The sequence below is a fragment of the Bombus pyrosoma genome, linkage group LG3 (genome assembly GCF_014825855.1).
Source record: "Bombus pyrosoma isolate SC7728 linkage group LG3, ASM1482585v1, whole genome shotgun sequence".
NCBI classification, from domain to species: domain Eukaryota; kingdom Metazoa; phylum Arthropoda; class Insecta; order Hymenoptera; family Apidae; genus Bombus; species Bombus pyrosoma.
In genome coordinates, this window is record NC_057772.1 from 10,582,614 (window position 1) to 10,598,940 (window position 16,327).

The window sequence follows — 16,327 nt, forward strand, 5'->3', positions numbered from 1 at the left end:
AAAATTAACTTGTTCAGTTTGAACCAAGCAAGAACTTGTTATAAATGTAACAGAAACGAAACGTTCTTGTACGATAAGAAGTTTACAGAATTTACTAGAAATTAGAAATAATGAAAGAATTTTAGTACAATCATAATTGTATATTTTTAGATAAGTTAATTTTTGTACTTTTAGTATCAATTCTCAATCTAATTACAAAAAATAGAATTTCAATATTCTAGCACTTAATGTGTAGCACATTGAAGTTTTATTTAAGAACTTTTACTAAGCAGACAATGATTTATTACTTGCTATGTTTCTATATTTAAATATTTTAATGTAACTTTTTTATCAAGAGAAATTTAGATTCTACTAAAATGTTATTTTTTTCTGTAACGTGTTAAAAGAAATTTAAATCTAGATAGAAAAATCTAGGATAAATGATATCGATGAAACGTATTTTACAAGGAATTAATGTAAATATTTCTGTCACGGTGTGAATATATTGTAAGTTGATTTATTATCACCGAAAACTATAATTAGTTAGCAGTTCATTGATATCGAAATTGCTTCATAAATCGTAAGACTGAATTGTCGCCACTCATTGTTCTCAATTGTTCCAATAGGAAGTATAGATTCTTGAACGGCTATCAGTACGTTGTTTTACATTTTTATGAGTTTTCAAACGTGACGAATACGTGTAATTGTTCATTGTAGCACAAAATCCCGCGTTCCTTCATAAATCTATCACTTGATTACATCAACTTAGGTTGTATTTTAAAACATTGCTGACGCTTTGACAGAAAGCGGAGAAATATTACACAAACTCGAGATTTCCAAAAATATCAAATTGCAGGTATTACAAGCTAGGAAGTAGAGTTATCATATTATATGTTTAAATTTCTGTGAGTAAATCTAATAACACAAACTTAATTATCTTAAGACAAAACAAATCAATCCATGCAAATTATTTATTACCTATGCATTCAATTTCTGTTTATATAAGGTTCTGCCAGTCAAAAGATCTTCTGTGTTTAAAAAGATGATTCTTTTTAAAAGTTATATTTTTACTGTATTATAAGCATATATTCTATCTTTTTTAGTGGAATACATTTTTTATATTTATTTGTATAATCTCTTTTTAAAATGTTTTTATGATTTAATTAGTTACAGAATTGAAAAAGTGTTATCAAAACAGATTAATGAAAAAAATAAGGTGAAAGACTGTTTTAGAAAGTGATTACGAGAGTTGAGAGTTTCACATATGCATACTGGACGACTCGATAAGAATTCCCCACCACTATCATTTATCAGTGACCTCGTACAGTCACGCCTCTCTGATAAGAAGAAAGAATCACCAATTCCCGTATACATATATATATATATGTACTTCCCTCCTCCCTTTATTTCTGCTTTGTGCATCGACCATCTCGTCTATTGCTATTGATTTTAAGAAATCCTACTCTCCTTTATAATTTTTTATATACAAATAGTTTTATTTATGAATAGAAATAAAAAATTTCAAATATATTTAAAGACTATCAACTTTTAAACCATATGTTCTGTAATTCTTTTATCTTTCGTAATTATACATTCTTCATAAGTATATATTTCGAATTTTTTCTTCATTATAATTTGTTTCAAATAATCTTCTTTTAAATATTAAAGAATTAGCGAATAGATTGTCAATTAAGCAAATCAGAGGAAAAGTCAAAGGTTAAATCCATAATTTTAATTTATACATGAATGCAAATTACATCTCTGCAGACAATTCTTTATTTCAATGCTATTCCTTTCCTCTTTGCTATTTCGTTTTGAAAGCGGAACGAGTCTGTGGCAAAGATAGCTTTACGCGAGCGTTTTCAAACAACGGTGATGCGTGAAGTAGATGGTAATGACAAGTCGTTCACTGAAAAATCGTCATTTTTACAAAGTTGAAGGAAGTATCGATATTTGTGCATACCAAAGTACTCTCCACGTACACAAAATTTACTATAATGCTTTCGTAATCTGTCATTTCCCTTGATCAATTCAAGCTATAAACTTGATGTTTGCCATAAAATATCTATGTATATTTGCCCTCCTATTTGTTAAGGAATCATTAAGAAGGATCACGAAAACTTCGACAAATAGGATTTCGCTATTTAGGGGTGGAATAACGTGATTAATTAAATTGAATTTTTACTCTATAGCAATAAATACGCAAATAATATTAATATCAAAAGCTCATAACTATTATTAAGTAAATATAACAAATAAAAAAAGTAGACAAATAATATTTGAGTTACTATCAATTAACTGAAACTAAATAAATGGCATTAATTATTTCGACCCTTCAAAATTAAATAGACTTTGAAATGTGTCTAAAGTCGCTCTAAAGTTTGATGGTCATTATATTATTCAGAGTCAAGGCAAGTTTTTAATAAATTGTATGAATATCAAGAAGATTATTCGGATCTTGAACATAATTATCCGGCTGAGTACTCCCGTGATCTCGTTAAGGTTTCCAGTAAATGCAACGTTTATCTCCTCGTTGCTAATCATAAAAAGTTTGCAAACTTATGCCAATGATAATGTCATTGAAATTCATCGAGGAAGAAAATGTCGCGTCTTATAACGCGTTGAACCTTTACCATCTCCTTCTCCTTAACTCGCTGGACTCTTCAACGGATTTTAATGACTACTTGTAGAAATGAGAATGCAAGTTGTAAATTATTCGAGGTGACACAAATATCAGTGCTTCCACCGACTGCTTCCATACTTTAAGCTTCCTAGTGGTTTCTTCTCTTCAAAATTTGTTTTGGAACTTCTAATAGTAAAAATTGCAATGGATTAATGTCAGATTTTTGAAGATATATATTATAGCATAGTAATATTAGATAGATAATTATATCAGTAATAATATTCAGATTCCACTTTATCTTCAAAATAATGTTGCAACAAATTTGTACACTCAACAAGGATTCATTCGATAATAGAAAATATAATTAAAATGATATGCCTCGTAATGTATCCGTCAAAGAAACTATACGAACATAATATAATAATTATGCAAGTAATATTTAGGTCCCATTTAAACTTCAAAATAAAATTGTGACCTTAACGAGGACTTACTCGATAATCTAATAAAACAATAAAAAAGCATATATCACGTGATGTATCAATCAAAGAAGCTGATACGATTATTTATATATTAATTTTAAACCCAGTACATGTAACATACTATTCGTATTAGTAATTAACTTCAATGAAGATCCCTAACGATGAATGAAAAAGGCGCGTGCAAGGCTCTAAAGATGGGTGTGTGGAGGCGTCTGTGATCATCGTGACAATGGAGGACCGGCATCGCGGTGCTTTAACGGAACGGAACGATAACGAGACAGACGATTTGCCCGTAGATGCCGCCGGTTCAATTGAACGGCATGCAGACAACGTGGCCGTTGGTCACTGCGAAATAGAGAACGACGTGTGAAATGGGTATCGTGATGTACCGACCGGATGCCACTTCCTGCTTATCACGTCTGCGCATCATTGTAACGTGTACCGTACCTAGCGATGGGAATAAGACGATTCGAAGCCTCTCGAGACTGAGACTCACCCTCCATGATTTCGACTTGTCCACTGCGAGACTTCACAATTTTCTTAATGCCGCCAGTTCTTAATACGCATAACAGTTTTTATAACTGCAATGGCCTTGTATAATCTGATGATTTTATTAGAAAAGAAGTATCTAGGATTTTATTGAAGAAGTATCTCAGAAGAACTGGCAGAAACTTAGAAATTATACGAGTGTTTATTGCATAATTATTTATAAGAAACAAATTTGTGGAATCTGACAAGATCAATGAGGAAAAAGCGCTTTAACTTAGTTTGGACCTTTCACAAAGCAAATATGTATGTTTTTCCCATTTCCACCAGTCTTGTCCACTTGATATCACATGGAGAAAAAGGGAACATTAAAGTTGGTGGATAATGTAGGAAGTAGCAAAGTCGATGCGCAAGCGTATCGGTAAGCAGTTCCCGATAGATCTGATCCATCAACGCTTTCTTCTTCTTACCAGATGTAGATAATGTTTCATGTGTATCTAGAAATTTGAATAACAAGGGTTTAGAAACAAATCGCCCACACAGAAGCGTGAAATAGGACTTCTTTGTGTTTACTAATAAGGTAGAGAGAGAGGAAGACGGGAGGAAAGAGATCGGTAAGTAGTACAGGAAGCAACAAGGTTCGAGTTTCGTGATAAGTGATTTAAAGTCGTGATTTTCAGCTCTGGTGTCACTTGCCAACCGTGTGCTACTCTCTCTTTTTCTCTCTCTCTCTCTTTTCTATTCCCTTCCATACCTGGTTGGCTTTCGTCTCGTTCTCCAACAAACGGTAAACCGTGTTATCACAACTATGCCAAAAATGCAAATCAACGAGTGAGGCCTTTCTAAAGAGGTTGGAATGCAACGCGCTCGAAAGTCCTGGAAAGGCCTGTCCTGCGATTGCGACAGATGCAATGGTGGTCACACCACCACGAGGAAAGTCCTTCGTGATCGCGACTGCAATTTATTTTTAATGTTGCCTGACAATCAGCCGCCCATAGAAAATATATCAACGACAGCAAGCTTTTGATTATTTCGATGAGAAAATTATCCGCCCAATGAGACGATACCGCAAGTGATCCTACGAGTGTTGATCGACGAAGGGAACACGTCCCTTTCTTTTTCATTTACTTAGCTACACTACTTTCTCATTTTATACCTAATTACACTACTTCTTTTCGATTTTGCTTTCTTTAGGACTTATGTGGGCCATCATTATTGAGTCATTCAAGATCATAATAATTTAGAGTTAGACTATTTAATTTTTACGTTAGTTTTATTTTACTATTAACTTATATCACGGGAATATAGAGTACAAAATAACATTAAATATCCTAAGATTTTATTAATCTTAGATAAATTATTATAGTCATCTACATATAACCCAATGATACTATTTGAGAGTTAAATAAAAGAATTAAGTCATTTCTTTATGCGATAAAAATGGTAAGTGTCATGAAAATTGATAAGCTATTATGGTACACGTTATCTACTGGGCCCTCTTGTACACAATTGAACTAATATTTTTGGTAAAATTTTGCAAATTACAAGATATACGTACGTTATTACTATATATAGACTTTTATATCTATAAATTCCTATTCGTATAAATATAATTAAAAAGATATAATCTAGACAGAAAATTATTTTATTTACTAAATATCATAGAGTGCTATACCTTTCCTTGTCAACAATTTCTGTTCCAGAACATTTACAAATAAAATAGGTACAAAATTTCGCAACTGCAAAATACTGTCAGTTTATTCGTCTTGTGCCGTTAGGAATTAACATTTTCTAGAGAATCCTTGCGAAGTTTTCATTAATTGCGCTTGGTACTTGTTACAAGCAAAATACCGTTATCTTATCGTTACATAAGTAATCGTAATGCTGTTTCGAATTTGCATCAATGAAAAATGAACGAGCTTGTCGAATATGAGAAACGTTTTTACAATCGTTTGTAACAAGACTTCTCTATATTATTAGTATTTGATAGTACCATTATGTAGAGGTCAAGCGCGATAGATAAAAAGCTGTACTTACAATACATATTCACATATATATGTGTATAAGTTACTTCTTCCTACGTGAATATATCTTAGAAGATAAGTTAATGAAAAACAAAAAAGAATTGATTCGATAAACGTTAAACCCCTCGAACGATATTGTTTGAAGACATACTTTAACGTATATAAACGAACCTATGTACGTTCCCACATTATTCCTTTATTCTTTTTAAGCTTGAATTATTTTTTATTTATTTAGCAAATAATAATTTAGTAGAAATAGCTATTGTTCACAATAATTATAAACAAATAATATTCTTTTAATTTGTATACATTTTGATTGAGGCATAGGTTAGTAAAACAATTTATTTCAAAATAGAATTAAGTAAAAGCTTTATATTTAATGAGTTAGTGTAGTCATTTTAATTATAATAGAAACAGAAATTTTATTAATTCTACATAAATTAGACATTATTTTTAATGTGTAATTACGTTCTTTATGTAACGAGGATGTGATAACATAGCCAACATGCCATTTTTGATAATGAAGGATTCTGTTAACTGATGAATTTTAAATCCATTTAAAAATAAAGAAATGAATTCATGTATGAAGTTCAGTGTTACAATGTCACAGTGTGATAGCGTCACATTTTTTTACGTATAGGTATAAATGGTATATAAGATGATACATCTAAGAAATAAAGATTCTATTAAAATGATAAATATGATTATCAGAAAATTATTGTATGTTTGCAACAATGCTTCTGCATTAGTATCATCTTGTTCCGCTGCGTCAAAGATGTTGGTGAATTGAAAATAATTGTGAAAAATTTACGATCTAAAACATGTATATTATAAAAGTATACTGTCAAATCTAATTGAATTATATTTAAACCTGATTAAAAGTATAAATTATTACTTAAAATCTAAACACTTATAAAAACAAAATATCTTCATCTAATAATGCCGCAAAGTCGTAAGAAGTAGTCACACAAAAATGACGAAATGTCATACATCATTAAAAGATATCGAGTATTAAAACGCCAAAAGTTCCTTATTAAAAGTAATGGTTTAGTAGTAAAAATTTTTCGGAGTATTTCGCGGGACGGATAAAATGATTTCACATATTATAGACCAATGGAGGCAGAGCTGTGAATTCGGTAATTTTTAACTGGGCACATCTGGAGGACAACCTTCGAATATCCCTCTCTCTTGTTTCATGCATAATACGTTCCCTACGTTACAATTAAGGCCTATTTGTGAACAAATTTATCTGGCAACAGACTAACCGATTGTGCTTACTGTTGGTACGCGGACTTACAAGAGTCGTTGTAACGTGTTTGCTAAAGACATTAACTGACACGAATTTGCTGTGCAAATGACTCTAATTAGGATGGCGTAGCATAGCGGCTAAGTGTGAGTCCGTTTGTGTATACGCATGCGTATATATGTTCTCCACGCAATATCGTTTACAGAAGTAATGCTATAATCTTTACTGTGGAACAGTCGAAGAAAATTAGCGTAGATGTGGTTACAATGAAAAAAAATGTTGTGGGGAAGTTTTCTGTTTTCACCGCAAATAGTAATTGTTATCGTTACAACACAAATCTCAGGTAGAGCGCAAACTTCTTTTCTTTTCCTTCCTTTCTGTAATGAACCAGTTGCCTATTCTCACTTTGCCACAATAATATACTCAAGGCGATATTAATCATCCTGAACGATTTATCTCTTGGGTGACTCGCGTTAGTCTCTCTGCCGACGACCACGATTTCGCTGCGATCACGTTGTAAAATGTTACAGTTCGCGTGACTCTGTCTTCAATTACGATTGTACGTTCTGTATTCCTGTGCCGCGAGGCTAAATTTAGAGGCCAACTGTGCCTAAAAAGATTTGTGTGTGGTACCGTGACTGTGATTGAATTCGATGTAACCAGATATATTTTCGTTTCGTCGAGTAATAAAAGAAGATTAGTATTGTTATTAATAATATCAGGCAATACCGGTGCTATTGAACTTTTTGAAAACTGATTTTCCCACATGGTGACATGGCTCAAAAATGGTCTCTTTCTGAAATACTATTCTTCGATAGCCTGTATCGGGATTCTCATCAACTTCTTGCAAAACTGTTTTTTCTAAATCAAAAGTGGGAACTGTTTTCGATTCTCCAAGGTCTTGAAAATTGCCCTTTATCATTTCAGAAATTTTTAATTAATGTAGGGAACTGAACACATTACTAGTTGCATGTCTGTGATCCAAAAAAACTTCTTTATGTAATAAGGTCTTTAATATTTGCAGCCGTGTTTATTAGGACCTTTTCGCCCGCTTTGATGAATGGTATATGAAGTTTGACATTAACTTTTTGAAATATTCTGTATAAAATGTTCAAAATATAGCACTTGTTATAACATTTGGTTCTATTGTTTGAATGATATTCATAAAAATATGGATTTGCATATAAATGAAGAGTAAGAGAAAAAAACAAGCAAAGTTCATTTTTCTTGATTTTTCATTTTATAACAGAACTATCAAATCACAATGATTATAATATCCAAAAGTTTTTTCCATAAGATAGCATTAAAGATGTAATGTACTGGTTAAAAACAGGGAATGTCCACTTCGTGGACACTGGAACAAAACACAGAAATAATTACTGTAAAATAATTAATATTTTATTGATCATTCTTTTTTAGAATATCTAAGTAAAGTATAAATTTTATGTTATTGTTATTAGAATAATTTTTTCAATAAAGCTATTTTGTGACATTCCTTATTTTTCTCTCTTCCCTTTCAAATATGTTCACTCTACTGACAAATCAATAAACAAAATTGAACGATCAAAATGTACTTGTTTGTTACCTGTTTCAGGGTACGAATGGTCCTAGACCGGCATACGTGGGTGCTAATAATGGTAATGCCGGTGGCGCCGGGGGTGGCGGTGGTGGTGGTGGAGGCGGCGGCGGCGGCGCTACGGGCGGTGGCATCGGTGTTGGTCCGGCGAGCGGCGGTGGCGGTGGAGGTGGAGGTGGTGGTGGTGGCGGTGGTGGTGGAGGCGGGCATGGATTGAAGGGGAACACCGGCGGCGGACCACGAGGTGGGAACCCCGTGCAGTATCGCGCGAGCAGTGCAGCGGCTTGGGGCGCAGCGCCGCCCTCTCATGCGGCTGCGGCTGCGGCTGCGGCGGCGGCTGCCTATCCACCGTACACGCGGTATCCAAGCGCAGCGGCTGCAGCTGCGGCGGGCCAGATGCCTGTCGGAGCACAGCAACTACCGCCTACGGCGAATCCTTACGCCACCGCCACCTACGCACAGCACGCGTCGGTAAGTCCTCTCCTTTCTTTCGTCATCAGCTAGAGCTTTATACCATTCGGAACTCATGCCGTTTTCCTGGCATAACGAACTGTTTTCGATTTGAACATGGACCGATTCTTTAATTCTCTCGTTCTCGATTCTTTAATTTAGCATATGGACAAATAGGTTGTTACTTTAAGACTTTAAACATTGTACGTCAAATTGATTGTTGTTTATTCGGATACAAGTGTGATTTATTAGCTGGAATGTTTAGCCTCTTTATACATATGAACTTAAAGAATGATTGATGCTTTTATCTAGAATGCAATGGTGAATTTTAAACTTGAGTTTAACAGATGGGATTTTGAATTATTTGTGGGTAAGGTTAATCGTTTTATGAAGAGAGGATGACGTTCGTAGTCGGCTTACGTGCAGTTTGATGGTTAGAAAATGGTTGGGTAGTGCAACAAGGTAACCTATAAAGTATGCGCGGAGTGTCTTGTGATAATTGTAGATCTTCCCTTTTTTTATGTAAACTATTTAATTTAGGTATCTGTGATATTGTAAAATGAATATATGCGTAGGCAGGAGAAAAGTTACGATTTTGCGCAGCGAAAGGGTTAACCCTTTCTCAAACCGGGTGGGGCCGTGACAACTCAGCACAGTTCTCGTGGAAACGATGTGCGATTTCTTCTCTCATTTGTTTTTCCGATATTTCATTAACATTTATTCTTTTCTGGACTCACAATGTGTCTCTTCAATTGATTGTTCAAAAAATGTATGTACTTCGCATACAATGATACATAGATCTTCGTTTCTCTTTTATTGTAGTAGTGGTATTATGTTTTACCGGCATAATTATAAAGGACAAGTTGAAAGTAAAAGAAAGGCTTTATTCTCTGGCAGTATATAGATAGAGGGCGTGATAAAATAAAAAATTATCACGTGTTATATCATGATACTTTTAATCTCTTCTCGTACCGGGTGGGGCTAGTATACTTTTATAATTTTTGATTACCATGTTCGATACCTTTTTTCTTCAAGTTCAAATATTAGATGTTTTTTTCTAACAGAATAGTATTTAATTTAAATCATATTTCGTTATTGCGTATTTATTTATTGCTTGCATATTTTTAAATTGATACTTTTTTTTAAGTTCTATTGCTTAAAAAATACTAATTGTTAATATAATTAAAAGCTTTTAATGTATCTAGTCCTAAAAAATTTTTATAAAATTTTTATAAAATTTTTTCTAAAATAATAGAATATGCGTGTTTTACTATTTTGTTTATATATTTATTATGTTAATAATGATTTTTTAACTGTATTACAGTATGGTGGACAACGGGTACCTACAGCGTCCTCTCCAGCTAATACCAATAGTAGTTCCAGCAGTGCTACCGGCAGTCGAAGTGGGACAATGAGCACAAGTCTTAGCAATAATGCTATACAAGGACAACAGGCAGAACAGCTATCAAAAACAAATTTGTATATTCGTGGCCTCAATCAAAATACAACTGACAAGGACCTCGTAAACATGTGTTCTCAGTAAGTCATTCGTGCAATTAGTATTTTCTGTTAATATCTGATTGATAGTATATTATTATTTGAATTGATTGTCAATATAATTTTAATTTTTAGTAGAACTAACAGACATTAAATTTTATTTATAGTGCGGGAGTGTGTTGTTTCTAATACATTGTGTTTTTGCAGATATGGAACTATTACTTCTACGAAGGCAATTTTGGATAAAAATACGAATAAGTGTAAAGGTAATTAACTTTTTTGCTATATCTTTGTTTTTATCATTTATTTTTTATTAACTATGAATTCAACGTTACTACTAACTGATTTTACTAATTGATATTGCAACTGTTGTGTTACAGGTTATGGATTTGTAGACTTTGAGTCACCAGTGGCGGCAGAGGGTGCTGTGAAAGCACTGGTCGCCAAGGGCATCCAAGCGCAGATGGCGAAAGTGGGTATCTGGTTGCTCCCTAGACTGCCCAGTGTACGTTGGTTGTGCATGCAAGTACAGTAATACCAGAGTAACAGTAAACTCCTTTTCTTTCTTTTCTTTGTTTCTTTTCTTTTCTTTCTTTCTCTTTCTCCTCTTTTTCTACTCCCTTTTCCCTTTTTTCTCTTTTTATTTTCTATTTCTGCCTTTCTACTTTTCAGTCTATCTTATTCTAAAATCCATCTATAGTCCTCTTACATTTGATCATTATTACAACCCTTACGCTCTCCCATTGATATATCAACTATTACATGCCATTAATTTGAAAAAGAATTTTATTCCTGTACTGCTATGATAAATATGTATACAGTACAGTACTTTCATGCATTATTTATCATATAATGTTGGATAAAAAAGTACTGAAATTCTGATCACAATAGATATCATGGTTGTCTTTCAGTGATCAAAGCTTTCCAATGAAATGATTTTTAAAGTTAGATTCAACAATTTATTTACAATATTTGTTTGCTAATAGCAGTATTTGACTACAGTTATAATATATAAGTTATTATTATTTATTTTATTAACTATAAAAAATTAATCAAATTGTTATGATAAAGTAGTAGATGTCAATATATGTTTTGTATACATGCTGTATATTGTTCTTTTTAATTTTATGTTTAAATTCCAGAAAAATTGTTATTAATAAATATTTTATAACTAATAATGAAGTTCTTTAAAATGCTGTTAAATTATTCACTTTTGTTATAATAGCTGAAAGACAAACATGGCATCATCGTCTTGGCATCATTGCTCTGCTCTCAGCCCCTCTAGAAATGCATAGAGTTTGTATCTTGACAAGACTGTTTAGTATCTTATAATCGTTGCGTCTTGTAGAAAAAGTATTTTTAGTATAGAGATGTCAGATTAAAAGAAAGTGACAGGTTTTATGGAAGATATAAAAAAAAATTAGAACTATTTAAATTTACTGACAAGTGAGAAGGGATTTCAAATAAATTTATAAACTTTCACATGCTTAAGATTTATCTTTTAACAACAGAAAAATATTGCTGCTAGAGGGGTGGTATTATGCACAAATTATATTTTCATTGATAAAATTCGAAAAAAATTTTTTATGATACAGATGTTCGTAAAGGTAATATGACTAGTATAACGTTATATAATTGTATTATCAGTGAAAATATAGTAGCAGGCAATTATGCATATTTTGAGATAAAAAGAAGTACTATGAAGTTCTTCCTATTAGAACCTATCTCACTTGTCTGAAAATTTCTAGTTTTCACCAGTTCTCTGCCATTCTGTCTTATATACCTACCAAACTATCGATGCTTGTTGCTGTACCTCGGCCACAAACTGCTGATACTGCTGTGTCAACACATTTATAATTCGTGTCTGAAGATTGCATTCATTTCAGCACTAAATCAAGCCTCTAGCAAATTATTCTAATGTATTCAGATGTCTGTGTCTGTGTCCTATGTAAAAAAAAGAATCAGTAGCTTATTGTCATACTAAGAAAAATTCTAAAATTCTTTAGAATACTCCATTAAAATTGCTTTTAAGTGTGGTAGTATACTATACTACATGAATAAAATACGGTATAGTTTATCTTATTCTTTGTGCAATCTGTCAAATGTTATGTGTCTGTTTCTTATTCTAACGATGTGTAAATATTAGAAAAGATCGCTTATATACATTTAGTTTAAAAATTTTTTCACTTTCAATTTTCTTTATTTGTTTTTATCTACGTATGCACATTGCCAATAAAAAGTACTGGTTCCTGCCTATATTTATTGCTAAATAAAAGACTAACTTGGAATGTTTCTTCTAATCTGGCCGCGGTAAAAGCACGGGGTGCCATCAGCAGCTGTGATGATGTCAGTCGCATGTGATATGATATAACTAAACAATGTACCCATTATTAAATGTATTCAGGGTACATGGTATTTACTTATCAGTTAGTGATGCTATGCGAAGATCAGGTGCTATCTTAATCCTGGGGTGTTGGTTGACTCTGATTGACACACTTGGCTTGATTAATAAAGTTTAACCGGCACACCAAACAAGTTTAGGATGTGTATTTGGGAATTTTGAAAAGTCTTTAGCGAGAACTTAGTACACTATAGCTTCAGAGAATTGCTAAAGTTTCTAGTGATTTACTGATTAAGTATCATGTATAGAAATATGTACAAATTATTTCTAAAACCCTTTATACACATTCACACTTGATCAATTGAATCAATTTATTGAGATACAAAGTCATTAAATTATATTATGGTTTTATCATACATATATGTATATGTGTTTATATGCATACATATATGTGTATATGTATATTATATTTTTTAAAGGAAATATATATATACATATATAGATGCCATAAGCTTAGCTTATATCATAATGTTTTCATTATTTATTTTTTTGTTTTAATGCATTCGCAAGATTGAAGTAAATTGTCGTAAAGTATAAGTATATTCAAGTAACTGTAGAGTTGATTGATTTTTGAGAGAAATGGTGGATCTCAAAATATGCTTGAGGGTGCATAAATATCAAATTCGAATTCGAGTTAAGTTTAGTGTACATATATCTTTTTGCTTTTTGTTCTCTACATATGAGAATCGTAAGCAAGAAAAACTTGAGCATGAACACATGTATATGTATGTGTATATATTTTGGAAACATATATTTTAATAACATTGCAAGATAATTTGACTCACTTTCATTTCTATCTTATAATATAACTGTATATATGTGAACATGCCTGTGCTTTTTTGTTGTGCTTGTATCCAACAGTGTGTCATATGTGACTGAAATTTTATTAATGCTTTGAATGGTTATCCTCAGTATTGTTTATTATAAACAATTAGTTAGCTTGCATTACTTATGGTACTGGTTATTTATCATATAAGAATATGTGATTCCTAAAACACAAATTTATTAAAAGTAGTAGAAAGATAATATAATTAGAAAAGAATTATGAATATTCTTTACAAAAAGGTTTACTTGTAAAGAAAGATACTTACTGTTACAAATATATATTTTACACAGTTAACAAAACAATGTAAAACAGAAACCACGTTCGAGATATCATTTAATACAAATGATTTAATTGGAAAAAAAAGGATATAATAATTGATAAATACGTTCTGGAAGAATGTAACAATTTATTATTTGCATTAAATAAACAATGTTTGCACAGGCGAGATTCACTATTGTGGTTTTTTGTGAATTCATTAGCTGCTTCTTGACTTTTAGGTCATTATTATGCATTACTAAATTTTGAATGCAATAGGCACATATAGATTGTAAATTTTATATACAATTTAGAAAAAATGAGTTCCGTTATGAAAAATCGAATGCGTGTGAGCATGCTTTGTACATAAATGCAGTATATATTTGATGTCAATATTAGTTTTAAGCATCCATAAAGCAAATTTGGAGAACCACCACAATATGGTAAAGTAATGCCATGAAGCATGATAATCTTTCAGTATTAAAAATAATGATTATTTTAATTCATAACAAATCGTTTTTTGAGTATTTGTTCATTCTTACATTCAATATTAGATTAAAATAATTGTTATAGTTTAATGCTCTCCTTTAGTAGTATCTTGTTGTAGATTTATACAATTTTTTTTCATTATTTTTATTAAAATACATTGACAAGTTACATGTAAGAAATTTTTGTGATTACTGTATACAATTTTAGTTTGTTGAATTTCTTGCATCATTGTATATATTGTTATGAGGTTTAATTTTGAATTATCATTTTAACATTCCATGTGAATGTGTATATACAATAGAAGTGTATTATGAGACATTTTAAATAAACACTTATAACGAATATCATCATAAAAAGTGCAAAGAATATAAGAAATCTATAATATTAACCTTGTAAGCTAATATAAAAAAGTTCCAATCATATTTATTATGATTATTGATTTCTCATTGTAGTGACCTCGTCTGTGCATTCATTTGTAATCATAGTTACACAGGAATATGTAAATACATGTGTTTTGGTCATGAATGTTAAAATGATAGATATGAAGCTTTTTTGAAATTTATATACAAGTATATTATAAAATATATTTTTATATATATTACAATATATATAAAAAGCCAGGAGTGTAATACAATAAGTTGCATAGTATTTTTTACTCTCTTCTCAGCAACAGGAGCAAGACCCCACCAATTTATATATTGCAAACCTCCCACTGAGCTTCAAAGAAAATGATGTTGAGGGTTTACTTGCTCAATATGGGCAAGTTATTTCAACACGAATATTACGTGATACAGCTGGACAAAGTAAAGGTGTTGGATTTGCAAGGTTAGTGTTATATTATCATTTAAAAGATAATTATTAATCATATTAATTTTTGTTACATTTAATAATATTAATATTTTATATTATGTATATCTTAGAATGGAATCTAAAGAAAAATGTGAACAAATAATTCAGATGTTTAATGGAAAGGCACTACAAGGTGCTAAAGATCCCTTACTGGTAAAATTTGCTGATGGTGGTAATAAGAAAAAATCGTTATACAAAAGTACAATATGGAGAGAAACTGGGGAGGTAATTTATGCAATTACGAAAAGATGAAGATAATATTTAATGTACAGTTTTAATGTTGTGGTATGTACTTTTACAGAACATAACTTTGAATTATGATACAAGCGGTGTTGGTCAAAACGGGGTTGCAACTACTCACATGCTACCTGCAGCCACCTTAACACAATATAGTCGTCATTATGGTCAAGCATTACCAGGATACAGTGTGCCAGGGACGCCCTGGGTGACTCCTTACTTGGTGCAGACTGCCCCTCCACATATGCAACAGGTCGACGTGAGTTTTTGTACAGATTTTTTGTTGGTTTTGCTTCCTCTTTTTTTTTTTTAAATCATTTATCTTAAATAATATTATTCTTCCATTACTGAAAAATTTCATATATTCGTGCATAATTATTAATCTGGATATTTTTGTACTAAATTTAAGATTATAATTTTACATTAATATTAAAAGAACTGAATGAAAGTATTTAAATTTAAAATTTTAATATGGATTTCATATTACAGATGATGCCATCTGCTGATCCTAGTAATCCACAATACAGTATGATTCCTCAACTAACTACACAAATGTCTACGTTACATCTTGGCACTGGTTCCGTAAGTATAGAATCTTTTTTTTACTTTTTTAAATTTTGAACCATTTTTTCAACATTTATGTTAATTTTAATTTTTTAAATATTTCATTTTTCAGTACATAGCAAGCCCACATCCCTATCCTTATACTACTTATCCTCCTAGCATTATTCATACCATGCCACTGGGTGATTCTGAACAAACAAGTAATGCAGCATCTCCTGATGATTCTTACCAACAATACCAAGCTCAGCAGCCCAAGTAGGCTATGGTTTTTAGGTATATATAGCATTTCACAATGATTTTTCTGTTATATATATAAATATATAGGATTTTATAAACAAAGCTGAAC

General features: G+C 31.6%; 1 protein-coding gene across 7 annotated transcripts in view; it reads left to right on the plus strand.

Annotated features, from left to right (window-relative positions):
- LOC122566351 (protein alan shepard) overlaps positions 1-16,327 on the plus strand; it is a 45,720-nt gene that overhangs the window by 24,541 nt on the left and 4,852 nt on the right. For 2 of the 7 annotated variants that reach the window (XM_043723479.1, XM_043723478.1), the window contains exons 2-10: positions 8,432-8,884; positions 10,188-10,402; positions 10,568-10,626; positions 10,741-10,886; positions 14,999-15,156; positions 15,252-15,405; positions 15,482-15,676; positions 15,907-15,999; positions 16,094-16,254. In XM_043723479.1, coding sequence (XP_043579414.1) covers positions 8,432-8,884; positions 10,188-10,402; positions 10,568-10,626; positions 10,741-10,886; positions 14,999-15,156; positions 15,252-15,405; positions 15,482-15,676; positions 15,907-15,999; positions 16,094-16,240 — 1,620 coding nt within the window. In that variant the 3' untranslated portion in view covers positions 16,241-16,254. Of the gene's footprint in view, positions 1-7,882; positions 7,901-8,431; positions 8,885-10,187; positions 10,403-10,567; positions 10,627-10,740; positions 10,887-13,271; positions 13,278-14,998; positions 15,157-15,251; positions 15,406-15,481; positions 15,677-15,906; positions 16,000-16,093; positions 16,255-16,327 lie in introns of those variants that run through there. The other 5 variants (XM_043723483.1, XM_043723485.1, XM_043723480.1 and 2 more) reach the window with 5 other exon arrangements.